This window comes from Helianthus annuus, chromosome 15, assembly GCF_002127325.2.
Source record: "Helianthus annuus cultivar XRQ/B chromosome 15, HanXRQr2.0-SUNRISE, whole genome shotgun sequence".
Classification (NCBI taxonomy): domain Eukaryota; kingdom Viridiplantae; phylum Streptophyta; class Magnoliopsida; order Asterales; family Asteraceae; genus Helianthus; species Helianthus annuus.
Genome location: NC_035447.2, coordinates 131,908,051 through 131,928,016, shown reverse-complemented (window position 1 = coordinate 131,928,016; position 19,966 = coordinate 131,908,051). Strand labels below are relative to the sequence as shown.

Below are 19,966 nucleotides of genomic sequence, written 5' to 3'. Positions count from 1 at the left end.
GATCGATTCACACCGCTGATGAATCGTGACTCAATGACCGACGAACCACTGTTGCACCACATTTAGGGTTTGGATTAAAATGTTGAAATTGGTTGTAACTTTTGGTGCTGATGTTTGCTTTAGGGGTATATCATATTGCGAGGATTAACATAGAGGTCAAAAAGTGGGTAATAATATTCCAGATTTGCTAATCGGTAATCAAGGTTGTTATTGTACTATTGGTTAAATTTTATGTGTCAAATTATGCTAATATCTCTTTGTGTTCTGATCTTGAAAGTCTAGAAATGTGATCAGTTGCTATAGGGTTGTTCTTCGGGTTTTTTTAATGGGGTTTCATATCATAACAGATAACAGCAGCAGTGTATTGCTATAAAACGATGTTTTAACGGGTCACGAATGTTAACACATCGCGCTGCGTCGTTTTATTACCAATATTTTGCACTGTTTTAACTGTTTTAACTGCTGATGTTACCAATATTTTGCACTGTTTTAACACATTGCGCTGCGTCGTTTTATTACCAATATTTTTGCACTGTTTTAACTGCTGATGTTGCCAATATTTTGCATTGTTTTAACACATCGCGCTGCGTCGTTTTATTACAACTGTTTTAACTATTGTTACAGGTATTAGATGGTAGTTAAGGAGAAGTTAGAACTGCTGATGTTATCTTATTGGGCCATATTTTAACTGTTTTAACTGTTGTTACAGGTATTAGATTAGATGGTAGTTAAGGAGAAGTTAGAACCGTTTTAAGTGTTTTATTTTTATTTATTTTTTTGAATTTGTTTGAATTTTTTTTGAATTTTTTGATTTTTTTTTTGAATTTTTTTTGAATTTTTTGATTTTTTTTATTTTTTTTGAATTTTTTGATTTTTTTTTGAATTTTTTTGAATTTTTTGATTTTTTTGACAAAAACCCATTTTGACCTAAACCCATTCTAACCCATCTCTTAATAAACCCATCTTAACCCAAACCCATTCTAACCCATACCCATCCTAACCCATTACCCAAACCTACCCAACCCACCCATTTTGCCACTCCTACAAAACAATCATACAAATGACATAATTTTTCAAGATATTTTTATGCATGTAGGAAAATAATCTTGAAAAACAAAAGGAGAACTATGATGAAAAATTTCGGCCATAGGGTTTAACCAAACCCAAAATTTCCATATCCTATGAAGCATGCACTCATATAAGCGGCTCTTGATGCCATTGTTGGGTTTTTCACATGTTTATCAAAGCTATTTTATCCGTATAAAATAAAAACGCAGAGGAAAGATTATTTAAAACATGTTACTTACAAGATATAAAACTCATTTTATATGTAAAACCCAATCCCGGATCCATATACGAACATGCATGCTAACAAAATATTAAGACACAACCATAGAGTGTTTCAAGAATACTACCTTCCAAGGATTAAAGGATATGAAGAAGATGATGCTTCTTGAACGGTTGCCTTCAAGTGTAGAAGACCTCAAGCTTGTATACCCCAAGCCTTCCAGCAAACACTTTGATTTTTAGCTAGGATTTTACACTCATGAACTCACTTGAAAAATCCCTCTTTTGGAACCAACCCTTGGCCGAAAATTGAGAGGATAAAAGGAGTTCTTACACTTGAAAAAACTCTTGGACCTTCCTCATGTTTGGCCACTTTTTAGAAAGGATTCTCTAAAAATTTTCATCTAAGTCGTTTTTGTCATACAAAAATGTTATAAAACAATGAGAGAGGTAGCCACCAAATACGCCCAATCATGTGCCATCTAGACATGTAAATTGCATGTCATATAATTGGACCAAAATTACCTTGGGAAGACCCCATGGGGGTGGCGGCCTATGCTTTTATTTTAAAAATAAAACAAATTTTTCTTTAACATTTTAAGTTTTATATATAATTTTATAACTTTTATAAAATTATAACATCACATGTTTTAAGACTTATACAACTTTTTATTAAGTTATTTAACCCATTAAATAACAAAATAAAATATTCTCTCAAAATAAATTATCCATATAATTTATTAGTTTGTCAAGTGCAATTATTTAGAAAACCAATTTCTAAATATTCTAAGTGTTAATATTTATTTGTTTGACCATATCATAAATAAATATTATAAGTGTTTGTCTAACTTGTATTTGGGTATGACTCGACTTGGATCATAACGTACTAGCCACATCAATTTAATATGTGCCTTGGGCATACAGAATCCAACACCGTTCACCCAAACAGAGCGTCCCTTTGCATCCATCCCTATATCAACAGGTTGTGTCAAACATAAAATTTCATTCGACCTTTATGTTTATAAAAGTTATAAACATTTTGTTTGTCAACTTATCTACTCTATTTTTCTGTTTCGAAATCTATTTGATTGTGTTGTGTTTTTACTGCGTCTATCATGAACTCTGATCATGCAAAGATTTCTAGGAACCATTGTTCTAACATAAACCAGGATTCAATAACCATTTCAAATACTCATAATTTTTAGTTGTCTATGATTCAATCAAAACAATATTTATACGAAATGATAGAACCGCGATACATCTTGTAACTAAAAGAAGAAAGAACACTAACCTCAAGTATAGCCAGAACCACATGCCCGCTAGCCGGACTAAACGAAATTATAACAACAGGAGCACCAATGTTGATCGAAGATATCTCACTACCAGTGTAGGCATCAAACGCAAAGGGGGTGTGTGTTTTTTCTTCAAACATCTTCAAGGGAGCTGATGTCTGCAGGCGCGCAGACATTACCCTTGAAGATTGTTTGTTTTTTTTTTTCTTAAACAGATCTGAACTCAGCTTTTTTCATCTTAAAAAAAAAAAAGCTATGTAATCCCTTCTTAAAACATCTTCACAAAATACTCCTCCCTCATATACTGAACTCAGCCCTCATCTCTCCACCGCCGACGACCACCCTCTTCTCCTCCGACCAGTGCCCCCATCTCTCCACCGCCGACGAATCTCCGGCGACATCCACCAGAGATCCACTCGGATCCGGACCCTCCCGGAGCGGCGATAAAGCTTCCAACGAAGATAAACCTCGGCTCCGACCCGGTTTGGGACTCCGGTGACGTGATCTTCCCGGCGATAAACACTAGCAGAAGACGATGGCCGCCGGCGACTCAACCACCACCGTCGATGAAAACCCAGGTCAGTTTTCAACCGATCTTTATGTATACCCAATTCAATTTCACACTAAATTCACTTCCTTTTAGGGTTAGTTTGAGCCAGCAGTCGTGATCGTATGCACCCATTTGATTTTACAACTAATAAAGAAACGAAACCTCTGTTTCAGTCACAAAGTTAGGATTAAGAAATGGGTATACATTAATAAAGTTAAGAATTGTGACATGGAGAGAAAGGGGAACAGATATGATTGATTTTTGTAAATAAATATATAACATGATGATATTAATGAGAGGAATATTGGTGTTAAAGTTCTTCGATGTTTATATTTCATAGAAAATAATTACATTAATGTTGGATTTGTTGAACAGTTATATATTTTCAGTTTATGCAGACGGTATCAATTTATAAAAACAAACAGTCTTATATTTTCAGCTTGCTGAGCTTCATTCCACATCTTCAGTTGCAGACATGAAAACAAATAAAATTAACTTGCAGACAGTTTATGTCTGCAAAACTGTCTGCAAAAACAAACAGCACCTAAAACTCCTGCTTATGTATATAACCAACATAGTCATTACCATCAAAGTTACTGACTCCAACCATATGGTTCAGAATTACCACATGATTGTGTTAAATTTTAAGAAATGGGTTATCGGTAAACTGGTTATGGCGAAGAAAGATAACCGTTAAAGGTCCTCTGCTTGATGGATTGATGGACCGGAGAAACGTTATTACTGGACAGCCGGATTATTTTGTAGGCTTGTCTTTTGAAAACAGCCCGTTTAGCCCACATATTCTTTTAGGCCCAACTTTTTAATAGCTAGTAAAACAGTTAACAGCTCGGTTAGGTTTATGTGAAAGTTCGGCCCATTTTCTTAAGAAATGTTATTGATTATTGAATGTAGTGAAATTTAAAACCATTTATATTATATTTATATTTAATTCAAAAAGTTTTGTTTTGTTTTTTTTTTAATGACCAACTAGAGGTGCACAAACCGGTTAATTTTAATAACCGGTTCGGTTAATCGGTTATACCGGTTAATTTGACTTTTTGAATTTAACCGGTTAATGCTTTAACCGGTTATTACTTTAACCAGTTATTTTTTTAACTGGTCCGGTTAATTACTTTAACCGGTTCGGTTAATTAACCGGTTATTTTCGATTATTAACCGGTTTTTTTGCCTTTTTTTTGAATTTTTCGGTTATTTTTTCGGTTAACCGGTCTATCGGTTAAAAAACCGGTTAATAACCGGTTACTATACTAAATACTTATAAACATCCTGGATGCCCTCAATTGAGCAAATGCATCCCCTCCTCCATAACGGTCAAAGTTGAATGCATACCCGAGTCATCAAGCCACTAATTCTGGGGAAAACCCACCCGCCCGAAGGCCCACTGCTTGGGAGGACGAAATCAGTAATCCCCGATCAAAATGATTGGTCCAAGACGTTATACAACGCTTGGAAAGACAGATCTGTGACATCACCTTGTCACACATGCTAAAATTGCATATTAATCATATACTTATATTGTACAAGTTAAAGTTCAATCAATAATCATGATTCAACATTTCCGGAAGCAGTGTACATCTTTTAAATCAACAAAATACATGTTAGTATTGACAACAAACAATTTCCACCTTTAACTGCAGCAAATCCAAACACAAACTCAACTCACCTATCTTTACACCATGATGTCACCCCATAAACAAATGTTATTGAGGTTTATTATTATTATTAGCAAGGGCCCGACTCGAGACACCATGCAACAGTTTCACAAATCCAAGGAAACTGAGCTTTCCGTCCGTGTGTCTGATCCAGTCATGAAGGACCGCGTGAACAGGGACCGATGGGCTAAGACCCAGTTCCTAGAAAAGTTAACAAAAAAACTCAGTTTTAGTAAGATCTTGAGAGAATTTGGTTTTGGACAATGATGAGGTGACTTACTGATGCGAGTTCTTCAATCATGATGGCTCGGTTTCCATCTTTTTCAAAGAGTTCGTAGGCACAACGAGCGTGTTGTTCCCATCTATCAAGAGCCTCGAGCTGATAGATGTTTATGGCAGCTGCACAAAATTCCTCAAAATCCATCCGTCGGTATTGAAGAGCGCTAAGCTATGATTCATTAAAACAAGCGTGATAATCATGAAGTATGGAAATAAAAATGACGGTTTTTATAATATAAAGATATTATCAACGACTTACCGATGCTAGGAAATCATGGACTCGCGATTCCTTCATGGCATCCGTAGCATGTTTCATCAAGGCCTGAGAAGGTTTATGGGAAATTAAGTGTCTGACCTTTTATACCGTAAATATCATTAAAAGCCAACATATTTTCTTATTTTGAAGAGTTAATTAACCGGATAGTCCTTGTGGTTTCACTTTTTTCACGTTTAGTCCCCACCTTTTGAAAATAGCAGGTATGCTCCCTATGGTTTGTTATTTTGTACTCGGATAGTCCCCTGAGTAGATTTCAGTTAGTTTGGAAATAGCAGGTATGCTCCCTATGGTTTGTCATTTTGTTACTCGGATAGTCCCCTGACATCTACTCAAGGGACTATCCGAGTAACAAAATAACAAACCATAGGGAGCATACCTGCTATTTTTAAAAGGTGGGGACTAAACGTGAAAAAACGTGAAACCACAAGGACCATCCGGGCAATTAACTCTATTTTGAATGAAAAGTCCCTCAACCTAAACCTACTTTTGGTATACAAAATCCCTAAACTTGTCAAAAATATACGAAAAAATTCCTTCAGTCTGATTTTGTTATATTAAAGTAACTAATCGTTCTAGAATAAACGTACTTGTGAAATATTTAAGATAAAGACAGGTTCAACATTTTTGCACAAAAAAATTGTACCATCTCATTTTGACCGGCTTAAGAGGTAACAATATATTATTTTTAGTTATTTGCACAAGAACGTACCATAATTCGCCTGAGGGACATTTTTACAAGTTAATGATATACCAAAATAAGGTTAAGATATACCTGAATTAAGTCCGTTTCACAGAAAAATAAGAAAGTATCTTGGTTTGTTGTGGTATTAAGTTATTATATATCTTAATATAGTACTTGAAAATCTTATAAAACAAATATAGTTTTTCAACAAGATGTAATAAGTGCATCAGGTACTCACTGCTTTGATATTTTCCATGCTTATAGACCCGTTTTTGTTCGGTTCCAACAGAGAAAACTGCTCTTTTAAATAGAACAACTCGTCTACAGTCAACGTCTTCGATAAAGCCTGCATGCAAATTGACAAGGGAAAAAAATAAAGTTAAACACGAATTAGTAACTCTCGACATTCATCAAATGAACAAAAGACACACCCGTAAAGCAGCTTTACGAAGAGCAGAAGAACGCATATAAGCCTTCATGAGTCTCAACATCGAAATATCAAGAGGCACTTTCACTTCACTGCCACTATTTCTAATCCACGGGTGACCTGCGCCATATCAGATCATAATCAATTCAAGATTTACCAAATAACCTAGGAACCACTGAACCGTATTTACGGAGAAGCTTACAGAGAGCTTGCGCAGCCGTCAATCTTTTCCTAGGATCCTTGTTTAATAAACGTTTGACAAAATCTTTGGCCTCGGGAGATAATGTGGGCCAGGGTACTTCATCGAAACTTGGATTTGCTTTTAAAACAGCACGAAAAATCCCGGATTCAGATCGAGCCCAAAAAGGACGGCTGCCGCACAGAAGGATATACGCTATAACACCAATACTCCATACATCTGCCTCGGTACTGTATGATCTATGTAGAACCTCGGGTGCCACGTAGTACGCACTTCCCACAATATCATTAAGCCTTTCATCTGAAAACCATCGATACATAATATCAGACAAACAATATACATATATATACACACAAATGTGTATGTAATTATGTATATGTAGAGAGATTATACCAGGCTTCACGAAGTCTGACAAACCAAAATCTATGGCCTTAAGCGGTGAGTTTTCATCCTTAGATGTAAACAAGAAATTCTGATGCAAATATTCAAAACGGTTTAAACAAAAAACTGCGTGAACGATCAAAATTATCCATAAACAGATGTAAAAAAGATCAAACCTCTGGTTTCAAGTCGCGGTGAACCACACCTTGAAGATGACAAAACGCGACAACATTCAAGATTTGTATCAATACGGCTCTAGCGTCATCTTCCGAGTATTTCCCGCCTCTGCAAACCAAATTTCAAACCGAATTCATTTCATTAAACCAGTATTGACTAATTGATCTATATTCAATCAAAAGCAATAAAAATAGTACCTTGCAAGTATTCTATCTAAGAGCTCCCCGCCTTCGCATAACCTAAAACCATTCGATCAATATAAGTTCCCCGACAGTTCGCAAGAAACACAGAACAAAACAAAAGCGAAAATCGCAGCACTTACTCCATCACAACATAGACTTTCTCATGATCTTCATATGCATCATAGAACTTCACTAAGTTGTTATGTCCAGTCAAAGCGCGCAATATCTTAACCTCCCTTCTCACATCCTCAATAGCAATAGCTGTTGTCATCTATACAATCATAATTAACCACAATCAAAACACTTTCAGATTATTAATTCAAATAAAGTCAAAGTCAAACAATTGAACTTTGAAATCAAAAATTAACATTCATCCAATCAAACCACCTTCAGATCTGATAACATCAACACAAAGATCAAATCACACTCAACCCCACAACGATTACCAATCACCACACCAACTAAAACAAATTCAAATGAACAAACCTTTGACTTTGGAATAACTTTGACTGCAACATCTTGACCTCTCAATTCCCCTTTCTTAAACTTAGCTTTACAAGTATACCCAAAATGGCCTCTCCCCACTTCTTCCCCAACCTCAAATTTGCTCCCGAACCGCTTCGAAAACCCGAAATTCTTATCCAAACCGGCCGCCCCTTCAACCGCATTCCCCTCGGGTATCCCCGCCTCGTTCGGCTTCACCGAGCCGTGCCGCCGAGCCAACACCGCCTTAATGTGCTTCGCCGGAGACGGCCGCCGGAAAAACCTCCCCGGCGTCGAGCTCGGCGCCGGAGACTTCGCCGGAGATGACTTTTTTGAAAACCAGTTCCGGCCAGGACTCGGACTGTAAAACGGAAAGAATGGAGACTTTGTTGGGTTGTGGAAATTGTCCGACGTCGTTTGGTCTATATTATTATTGTTGTTGTTGTTGTCGTCTTGGGCCGGAATGGTGACGTCATGGTGGGCGGAAAGAGTGGATCCAGTGGGGGGTTTAGAGGTGCAACCACCCATGTGGGTTTTTTGGTAATTGAGAGGATGTTAAGGGGTGTTTAGTGAGGGGATAAAGGAGCTAGCTTTGTTGAAGCATTGTGTGCAACGTTGTTTTGAAAGTGTTTGAATTTGTGTTTAGGGTTTTGTTGTTCTGTTTTGGATGAAGGGAGAGAGAGAGAGAGAAAGAGGAGGGTAGAGATCTGTAAATGGTGATAAATACAGAGAGAGAGAGAGAGAGAGAGAGAGAGATTGGTTGTGTTTGAGGTTTTTTTTTTTTTAATGAAATAACCAATAAGTGTAACGGTACTTTGTTTTTAATAGAGTAGATTTTGGTTTTTAAGTTTTATTTTAAACGGAAATTTGATATTAAAAACTTAAAATATGTTTTTTTTTGTAAGTTTATTTTGTTTAAAACTTTTGTCTTTAATATACTTTTTCCCAATGTTTTAGAAACCGGTTTTTAAGTCATATCGGGTCGTGCTCTAAAATGGTTCAACCGGTTGAACCGGGTTGTATCGGGCGGTTGAACCGGGTTACTAGTTAACCCTGTAAATTCCGTAAAATATAAATTTATCTCAAAAAACAATCAAATCTCAACTAGGATTTATGTAACTGATCATAGTTTTATTTTAAAAACAACTACTTTAATTTTAAACTATTAAGAATATTTTTATTCGTTATAAACAATATTGCATTGTATGAGGTGAGTAACAATTTTAACAACGACGAAATATTGGAATAGAAGGCACTAGGTTAATTACCGAAAATATTGCAGACCGATTCAATGGTTTGAACCGGTAGAACCGGATTTACCACCGGTACATAAGACATACCGTATTCAGGTTTTACCGGCTTTTATCGTACTGGACTCGTGTCCGATATCCGGTTTAACCGATATAACCGGTCGGTTCAAACCGATATTTAAAACACTGCTTTTTCGCATGATTTAATCTTTCTTTCATTATTTTGCCCGTTATCTTTTATATAACTTTATTAGTATTTTAAATTTTATATTATTTTCATTCCAATATTATATACATTTTTATACTATTTAATTTTTTATAAATTTGAGTTTTCTCTTATAACTTGCGTTTGTTAGTTTTTTTAAAGATTGTACGGTGAGGATCAAATAGGAAATTTATGTTGGCTAGAAAGGATAGGAAGCAATAGAATTATGACATGTGTCAAAATTTAAAATAAAGAGCAACGGTATTTTAGTCAATTTCATCCAATCTTCTCTCTTCTTCTCTTTGTAACTTCAAAACTCATCATTTTCAAAACCCACCATCTTCAACCTTTTATTTATTTTCTATCTCAATAATCACTACATCATAGTGCGATTTTCGTCACCAATCAATGATTAAAACACTCAATCAACGTGTTCTTCAACTTTTTTTAAGAAACCCAGTTTAATTTCATACAATATCTCATTTTTTTCTCGTGATTTTGAAGCGAATCACTCGATTCGATCGCTGATAAGTGTTTCTAAAATTCAAATTTTGTCAATCGTTGAAGAAATCTGGAGAAATCGGCTTCGATCTATGTAAGAAATTTTTGAATTGCATTTTTACGATCTGGGTTTTTCAATTGATTCATTGCATTTTACAAAGTAATGAAAAAAACATCATTTTTTTATATTTTTAGTTTATTTGGTTTTAGAAACAACACATTTAATTGTGTTTTTAGTTCATTGCGTTTTAGGTAAAACATATTTTATGTGTTTTAGTCCATTGCGTTTTAGAAAAAAAAAAACACGTTCTTTAGTGTTTTTATCAATTGCGTTTTAGGAAAACACATTTTTATGTGTTTTTTGGTCCAATGCGTTTTAGAAAAACACATTTTGAAGTGTTTTTAGTCCATTACGTTTTAGGTAAAACACATTTTTATGTGTTTTTAGTCCATTGCGTTTTTGAAAGAACACTTTCTTTTGTGTTTTTAGGCCATTGCCTTTTAGAAAAAAGACATTTTTATGTGTTTTTTGGTCCATTGCGTTTTAGAAAAACACATTTTAAAGTGTTTTTAGTCCATTGCGTTTTAGGTAAAACACATTTTCCATTGCGTTTTAGAAATAACACTTTTCTTTTGTGTTTTTAGGCTATTGCGTTTTAGAAAAAAGACATTTTTATGTGTTTTTTGGTCTATTGCGTTTTAAAAAAACACATTTTGAAGTGTTTTTAGTCCATTGCATTTTAGGTAAAAACACATTTTTATGTGTTTTCAGTCCATTGCATTTAAAAAAAAAAACACTTTTTATGTTTTTAGGTCATTTGCGTTTTAGAAATAAGAAATTTCTTTGTGTTTTCTAGCAATTGCGTTTTAGAATAAAACATTTCTTTGTGTTTTTGGTCCATTGCCTTCTAGAAAAAAGTCATTTTTTACGCTTTTTGTCCATTGCGTTTTACGCAACTGGGTTTTCGAAAAAAAATCGAAAATATAGCAATAGTATACTCGTTTTAAAGATAAAAAAACGCTCGTTGTTTTGTGCAATTTTTATAAATAAATAATGTCGTATGAAATATTAACGTTTAAAAAATGAGGGGAATTGGAGGAAAGAGAAACTATTGCCCTGAATTGACTAGAATGCCCCTACACAAACCCACGCGCCTCTTTTTTTTTCTTCAATTTCACTCATTTAATTTTAGCCCTTGATTAAATCAATTGATGGTCAAGATTACTTCCTAGCCAAAAAAACTTCATATTATATTATATCCTGACTCAAAGATCGTATCGATATTATGTTTACTTGTTTTCTCTACATTTAAATATAAATTTTGTTGAAAACGGAGTTGTGCTCGAAATTCATTTAGAGCGCCAATGTTGTTATGGAAACTAGTGTCGGCATTCATTTTAATGGTTTTTGATTGATATAAAAAAAACTGAGTTTATTTTTTGGGTTACGTTAGACAACTTTTGTGTAATGAAATTGTTTTAAATAATTTATTTTTGTTATAAGCTATAATACACGAGCATATCGTAACGAATCAAGTTGTGTTAAAAATAATTTATTTATTTTGTGTCATAAACTACACCGATTGTTGGTACCATACCTGTAACAAAACGAACCAAACCAATACTAGCTGAATTACCGCCGCAAAGGGCATGGAATATAGGGTTGTTCATGAGCCGAGCCGAACCAAGCAAACCTATGCTCGTGCTTGGCTCGTTTACGATCCAAGCTGATCAGCTCGTTTACAACTAAACAAGAAAATCAAACGAGCATTTTCCGAGCGATTAACAAGCGATTTGAATAGCCCTACTGTCTAGTGTGCAATCCAGACTAAGTTTGCAGAGAGAGACAATGACAATTTTGGTTTTACGTTTTTATCCCTTAAAAACGATCATATTTTATAGCATAATATTTTTCAAGAATGATAATGGTGTTGGCTGATTGTAAGACTAAGGTTGTGGTTGATGAGGTAATAAGCAGACTAAGAGTGAGAGACAATTGACTTAAGGTGAGAATGGAAGACAATGAGGCGATGAGCAGACTATCGCTTAGCGGCCAAATAATTCGATTCTGACCGAGGCAGGTTAACTCATTTAGAACTGAGCCGAAATCAAATGAGCATTTTCCAAGCATATTCCGAGAGAGCAACGAAATCCCACTAGTTTTATATATTTATAAGCATGAAAGATGTAATTATTTCTGGGTTTTTTTAACATGAAGTAATTACTTTCATTAACTCTTTAAAAGGAAATAACATCGAAATATAAGGTAAACGGGCAACAAACTACACCACTACTCATTTTTAATAGCAAAATCAAGTCTTTAAAGATGTTATAAATATATTATTTATATTATGGTTATCAACACCAAAAATAGATTAGCTTCTTCTCCAAGTTTTCTTCTCCTATATATACTTCCCATTGTATCTCTTGTATGATATATCTATCAATAAAATATTAGTCTCTTTCTTCCTACATCTTTTTCTCTTATTGTTTGCTATTAGGCTAGTTTCACAACACGTTATCAGCACGAGTTGCTTATGGAGTTGGATCGCACTATCTAAGTCTTTAAGAACAACTGTTATTCCAAGCGAGGGTCTGAATGTTGCACAATGGCGCGGTCTGCTTTCGACATCCGCAATTTTGGATCTAAACTTGAATCGCAAAAGAGGTAACCTTTTATTCTATAAATATGTGTTTACAGTAGTAATGCACGGATTTAAATAATGTGTTTTTCAAAAACCACATCCTCGTTCCTACAAAACAATAACAATGTTTTGACACAATTTTTAATTCAAAGATGGAAGTTCGGGATGAACCAGAATCAATTTTAAGTAAATAATTGTCAGATCTGGATTAACGCATATACTTATTGCATTAAATTACTCCATAACCTTTACGCCATATCCCTCCCACTTTATCTTACAAACACAACATATAAATGATTATGCAGCTTACACCATCTTTTACTTAAAACTCGTGAAATAAATCGAAAGTTAACTATTATTATACTTCATGTCGTTGACATGTGTTTTCATTAGGTTTAAGTAAATCAAAATTGTGTGTTAAAATCAAACTCATCTTTATTATTATTAGATAATAACTCTCTGTAAGTGCATTTTAAATTAAAGTGAGAAATTTATAAACACTAAAGTAGGTGTAATGTATTTCAACCAAATAGGATCGAATTTTAGTGTGGTCAACAAAATCTCCTAATATATTATGTATAATTCGTATTATTCAAAGTAAACTGGTTATATGATTGTGCAGATACAATCAAATAATTTGATTCAAACTTAATTATTATGTATAGTTTGCCGATTCAACAAATTTATCTCACATCATGTTGCACCATCCATCCATAAAACTATTGTTTTATATGAACTTATTTCCATAACACAAAAATATCCTTAATAGTGAATTCGATATCTAGAGGAATGAGATGGTATGAAGATGTTCATAAATATTTATAAATCTTTCACACGTCGTTTCATCATAAATCTGTGTAAACCAGATTGATGAACTGCTTTATCTCTCACAAATTTTTTTATCCGTTCAAAACACTAAATGAGCGAAATAAAGATGTTTTGTCATCAAACCCTGCAAGTGATAAAAAAAAGTTTACACGTTATGTGAGCAAATTCGACACTTTAACGAGTTCAGAGTTACAAAATAAACCGGATTATTTACATCTCACCATTGTCATTTAATTAGTTGAAAACACAAGCTTTATGACAATATATTTTGCATTATTGGCATTTATGTTAAAAAAAACTAAACCATAATTCATTTTGGGAATTAAATAATATTGGTATTTTTATTGATCTCATAACATGATTGTTGTTGATTTTACATGCACCAAAGTTAAAATAGTCTTATCTAACGTATTATGATAACACCTTAATTTCTATTTGCTATTATCAATTTATCATGAATGTAATATTATATATAAATAATTAATGGTAATTGATCCATGATTTGATGACTAATAGAAAAATACAAAACAGTAGCTTATATTGGTGAGTTTGGTTAGTGTTTTTCATAATATTTTATGTTATTAATTATTTTGCGTGCTATGATATTAATTATTTTGCATGCTAGCTACACCGTTAGTTATACAGTCGATTACATGTTATAACGTGTTTTTATGGTATATCTTGTATTCTATATCTTATTGGTTATTCTATAGATAGTATTGAATAGAACAACTAAACCAAAATTGTGGTTTATTATTAAAGTCGTAGTTTATTATTGAGTATAGATATACTTATACATTACACTCGAAGTGTCATACTCATAAATCTTATACGACTTGGCTATCTAATTACTTCTCTATTGGTGTTATGAAAATTGCAAAGAGAAGAATATTACAAGGGAAACTCGGATAAATATTTTCGGTTGTCACATCTCAAATATGCTCTTGAAGTAGCAATATTATTAAAAGGGTATGAAAGGTTTGAAGTGACTTTATATTCGTATGTCTAAGAAAATAAATAATGAAAAGCTATGAAGCTTGTTCATGTTATTCCATTCCCTAAAGTGAATGATATTATATAACGATCATTGAAAATGTTGTGATCATGGACATAGTTAAGAAATTTTGTAATGATGGTCATTTTAATAATGAAATCGATCATCAAAAGTGCTATGATAACCAAGTTGATAATGAGATTGACCATCAGAATGTTATGATAGCCAAGTAAATAATGAGACCGAATATTAGAATTGTAATAATGGTCATAATGAGATAGACCACTAGAAGTAGCAAATTAAAAGAGTGATTACATGAGAACAAAATGTGTTAAGGATAAAAGTTATATAAGATGATAGTTTGCAATGATAATGCGTTGTTCTCTCGCATAATGCAACTAATACACATACGATCGTAAACTAGAAGTTTATGTATCATGATTACTTACTTAGTTGGCATGATCGGTTAGACCACACCGAGTCAATGATGATGTGAAACATAATGAAGAGCTAAAAGATTCTTCAAGCTGGTAATTAGCATGTAATGTTTGCTCTCAAGGGAAATTTTATATTTTGCCATATAAAAGAGGGTGTGTATGCCTAAATAATCTGGAAGTGATTAAAGGATACACATATCCTAACATGATACCATTTAGTGTTTCAAATCGATGCATCGTCTAAATGGTTATCAAATCCACAACTTGAAGTTTTGTGTGATTGTGGCTTAGCTAATGTGATAGCAAGCATATTAATCCAGATTAGTATATTTATTTGGAAATAATGAATTTGATTCCCAAGTTATTAACGATCATTGGAATAAGTGTTATTGTTGAGATGATTAATAAACGTCTACTATTGATTACAAAGCCAGTGATCATGAGAGGAGCAAAAGTTCATTTAGGTACATGTAATTTTAATTCACATCAAGCCAATAAGTTATAGTTCTCCCCATACAGTTGGTTTCTGGTCAGGAACCAAAGATGTCTCATGAAAGATTTTGGTTGTGTGACATATATTGAAACTCATCCACCACACCGCACAAAGATGAGACTTCTAAAAAGTTTGAGAATATGTTGGGTATAAATAATCATCTATTATTGAATACTTAAAGCCATTAGTGAGAAATTTGTTTATGGCTCATTGTTTTTCACTTTAGTGAATGAATGTTCCCAATATTAGGGGGAGATAACAAGCAGTTGGAAAGTGAAAAATGGAATGAATTATCATGTCATCTTGATCCTTAGACTATAAATGGTGAACCAGAAGTTCAAAGGATAATTCATTTACCAATATTAAAGAACAAATTACCAGACAAGTTCACTGACCTAAATAGAGTGACTAAGTAAGTCAACTAATCAACTGCTTATGCTCCAGTTATATTTGGGTCCCAAGAGGACAACCACATAGTTTGTAATAAGTCTATTGCACGCCTAAAGTGTGGTAGACTAGTTGATTCCAATAATAAAGTTCCTCGAAAATTGGAGCAAATAATTAAGATGGTCAAGTCGAGGTTATAGTAATAAGATCTCCTGAAAAGACAGTAGACATGATGGTTCAAGAAGAACCTCAGGTACCTGAAAATAAAGAGATCTCGATAAGTTGTATCATGTCTAAGATATGCATGGAATCGAAATAAAATCGACGTCGTTATACTTTTGTATATAATATAGCGCTTGAAATGATGAAGTGTTGAGGATCAAGATTTAAGATCTGCCTATGAATGAAAACATATATATTATTGGCCAAATGGAAAGACACAAATAAGGCAGAGTTGAATTCTCTAATAACATGGAAAGTTTATGGACCATCAGTCAATACAACTGAAATTGTAAAATATGTTGGATACAAATGGGTCTATTATGTGAATCATGTGAAAATTAAACAAAGTGATATAAGGTAAAATTGGTGGCACAAGTATTTTCGCAAAGACCTATAACTGATTATGAGGAGACGTATTCTCCGGTGGTGGATGTATTGGCTTTCCAATATTTAGTTAGTCTGGTAATATAAAGAGAGAACTGATATGTGTCTTATGAAAGTTATGTATCACTGGATACTAAAAGTTTACATGAAAGTCCCTCAAGGATTTAATTTATTAAATTTAATGAAACATAAGTTCTCGAGAACGATATGATCATTTTATACAAATTCATATTTGAATACGTTGAATATAATTAGAACTCCTGATGAGTATTGTAAAGCATTTAAGTGCTTATAAGGTTAGTTGAAACATCTTAAGGATGTAATTGTTGTGTACCAATAACTATACATAGAAAACTTGTGCCAGGTATTATGGCATCTTAATGTACAATGTATAAGCATGGTACAATATGGATTAAATATTCAAGACATCCTTGCATATAATATAGAAATCAATGAGGGAGAATATGTAATAGAACTCCTAAAGAGTGAATGCACATACATTGTTTTTCAAAGTTGAAAGAAGTATGTATATGATTGCGAATTCCTGAAGCATTGATTTCAAGTCCTCAAGAATGTATCTTTATAAAGTTAAAGATAGTATGAACTAAAATAGTCAAGTTGAGTGTCATACAACTCATGATATATTCTAATAAAGAGCAATATAAGTTTGATAATATTATCCATCTTTATCAAATGTTCTTTCTTAAAAGTTCACTATAATCGCAATTTACAGTGATGATGTTTAAGCATCATCAAGAGAAACTGGCAAGCTTTTAGAAGGGGGATTTTTTTAATAACCCTAGCACAATCTAATTATTACTCGACTTGCAGTTCGAGTATATTTGTAATCATACTTTTATTCATCTATCAAACTACATCTAGAAGATGTTGTTGGGACATTTTAGTATGTATAGAGCTCAACCTTATAGTATGTTAAAGGTTGTTCAGACACTTTTTATAAGAAATGATTATTATCATATCCTACTAAAGTAGAAATTCTCATTTCAAAAGTACCATGGCTAAAGTACAATTGTGCATTAACTTAACTTTCTAGCTATGCATGATAATATATATATATTTTTATTTGAATTTATCAATATGATATAACACATGTCCAATGAGGAGACATTTGAATGGTAAAGCAGATATGTCGATACCCTAAAGGTAAGAATGATATGTGTCTATATTTTACTAACCCATGAAAGCTAGTTCTGTTAGTCTTGTAGATATAAAGAATGTAACACAAATAGTCTTGGATCTTATGGTATTTGTTCGCAAGAGGAAGCACTAGAAGTCTCACAAGAAGATTTTACAACATTACTCAATATAAAGGATTGCACTTCAAGGCATCAAACGACAAGTCATTCTACAAAAGTTTTGAGCAACTTTCGAGGATGATGGACACAATTTACTTAAAGGATACATATTAAAATGAGGGGGAGATTTATTCAAGTTGCACTCTTTTTCCCTTAACTAAGTTTTATCCTAATGGGTTTTCTTAGTAAGGTTTTTAATGAGGCAACATACATGATCCAGAAGTATCAGGGGGAGACGATATGCGCTGCACTCTTTTTCCCTTAGCTAAGGTTTTGTCCCACTGGGTTTTCCTGGCAAGGTTTTTAACGAGGCAGCATCTCCAAGCGTATCAAGTTGATAACCATGGGGGAGTGTTATAAATATATTATTTATATTATGGTTATCAACACCAAAAATAGATTAGCTTCTTCTCCAAGTTCTCTTCTCCTATATATACTTCCCATTGTATCTCTTGTATGATATATCTATCAATAAAATATTAGTCTCTTTCTCCCTACATCTTTTTCTCTTATTGTTTGCTATTAGGCTAGTTTCACAACAAAAGAATATTTTTTTACATTATCATTTCAAACATTCTTAATTCAAAGATAAGATTAGAAAATGATAATATAAACAAAAATTATAAAACAATGATATTGGATTCATGACTAAGTAGCGTTTGCTATGAAGAAATAGAAGGTAAAATGGAATTGATCATTCTGATGGAATTAAAAAAAAAACATATTTGGTTATCATGTGATGATAGAATGAAACATTCCACAAGAAATGTAACTCCTTACAAATATAACAATTTTCATTACTTAGTAAGGAGGTGTTTTTTTCATTCATTCAAGGAAGGAATGAAAGAAATATATTATTATTGTTAATTGTTAGTACTAATATTTTTATTATTTGTTTTTTACCGTTAATATATTATTATTATTATTATTATTATTATTATTATTATTATTATTATTATTATTATTATTATTATTATTGAGGCGATTATATTCTTATCGTTTTTAATAAATTGTATTTCGTTACTTTTTTTTCTCTATCAAACTGTACAAAGTAATGATTCATTCTATTCATATATGAGTAACCAAATATTACAATGGAATGGAATAATCTGTTTCATTCCATTACTTTGTGTTGGAAAATTAGAATAATGTGAATGGAAATTAATTTAGTGATAATTTATGGGACTCTTCATGGTGACAAACTCTTGAGTAGAGTTTTTATGTCACTTGATTAGCTTTTATTAGAGTTTTTATTTCTCTAATTAAATACCTAATTAAGTGAAACTTTACTAGAGTTTGATGTCTCTAATAAATCACCATTTAAGAGAAACTTTTCATAACCCACATCTCTTGTAAAAATAGTAGGCTTTGTGCCTCATTTTGAGATAGAGAAAAATGCTAGAAAAATACAAGAGAATGGATACAAGAAATATACATGAATATATGGAGAGTTCTTGGAAAGAAGAAATACTTGGAGACCCATGTGATGGGTACTTAGAGAAATATGTTTTCTCTATACGATTTCATCACCTTTGTATCATAATTTTCCACAAGTTCTAACACTACAATTACCGGATGTAACCTTGGGCCCGTGAGCCATCTCCGGCAGTACAGACTGCTTCGGCTGTTGTACCCTGGGAGACAGACGCGTCATCTTTAGTAGAGGCGCGCAATCTGTTTTAAGGGAAGCGTGTTGAACACGTGCCTCAACCAAATTCGTCAACGTTTTAGTGTGCTCTTTGTTGCAGTCAAGGAGTATTTTTCAAGACTCAAGATGATGAATACTCGAGTCTAGGATGCTATCAAGTGCGCGTGAAGGACCCACCAGAGATGCGGCTTGAATTAAGATTGGTATATATAATTATATTTATATTCTTTTATTTAGTTATTGCAACCAGTATTGTACCATGATATTTCCTAAGAATAACGAGAGTCTCGTTACGATATATTTTGTAATTATATTTTACAAAAGGTGAACCTATTTCCTACAAACTTAAAACAGATTTCATGAGATTGTTGCTACAATCTTAAAACCTTATTTATAAGGATTTTGGGTTCACAAAAGGATTTATAATAATAAAAAAAATATATATTTTAAAGATTATGATCTTGTAAATATTTGCTTTTGGGAAATATGTATGTGGTACAACTTGTTGTGTTTGGATTTCTTGAGATTGAGATACAATCTTAAATCCTATACCGCGGTACAAAACGAATGGTTTTGGTTCAACCGTTTGGTTTTTAAACGATTTTGGGAATCGTTAATTTTTCTACTTTTGTGTTAGATCGGGTTTATTTGTGTAAACCATACGTTTTTTGTAAACGTTAAATTCTCTAACATGTGTGTTAGACAGGAATTATTGGTGTCAACCATACGTTTTTTGTAAACGTTAAATTCTCTAACATGTGTGTTAG

The 19,966-nt window shown here is 33.1% G+C and overlaps 1 protein-coding gene and 1 long non-coding RNA gene across 3 annotated transcripts; one reads left to right on the top strand and one right to left on the bottom strand.

Annotated features, from left to right (window-relative positions):
- Positions 1-4,668: 4,668 nt before the first annotated feature.
- LOC110912508 (CDPK-related protein kinase-like) lies at positions 4,669-8,681 on the bottom strand. 2 transcript variants are annotated; one of them, XM_035984238.1, is made up of 11 exons: positions 7,893-8,681; positions 7,547-7,677; positions 7,422-7,463; positions 7,224-7,332; positions 7,060-7,138; positions 6,670-6,966; positions 6,472-6,587; positions 6,279-6,386; positions 5,341-5,403; positions 5,083-5,250; positions 4,706-5,003 (listed from the first exon to the last, which is right to left on the bottom strand). In XM_035984238.1, the coding sequence occupies exons 1-11, from the start codon at positions 8,415-8,417 to the stop codon at positions 4,851-4,853; spliced, it is 1,791 nt and encodes a 596-aa protein (XP_035840131.1). In that variant the 5' UTR covers positions 8,418-8,681; the 3' UTR covers positions 4,706-4,850. The 2 variants fall into 2 exon arrangements, with proteins under 2 accessions (XP_035840130.1, XP_035840131.1); XM_035984237.1 differs by having other exon boundaries at positions 4,669-5,003; positions 6,670-7,138.
- Positions 8,682-12,227: 3,546 nt separating this feature from the next.
- LOC118487405 lies at positions 12,228-18,048 on the top strand. The gene is made up of 2 exons (XR_004881768.1): positions 12,228-12,513; positions 17,445-18,048. It is a non-coding gene; the product is annotated as an uncharacterized LOC118487405 (long non-coding RNA).
- The last annotated feature ends 1,918 nt before the right edge of the window (positions 18,049-19,966 follow it).

Bases quoted from the DNA above. Each gene is read 5' to 3' on its own strand.
- LOC110912508 (XM_035984237.1), bottom strand. From the start codon at position 8,417: ATGGGTGGTTGCACCTCTAAACCCCCCACTGGATCCACTCTTTCCGCC. The intron at 7,678-7,892 runs GTTTGTTCATTT...ATGATTGTATAG, and splicing joins AAGTTATTCCAAAGTCAAAG to ATGACAACAGCTATTGCTAT. The intron at 6,588-6,669 runs GTAAGCTTCTCC...GATATGGCGCAG, and splicing joins GACGGCTGCGCAAGCTCTCT to GTCACCCGTGGATTAGAAAT.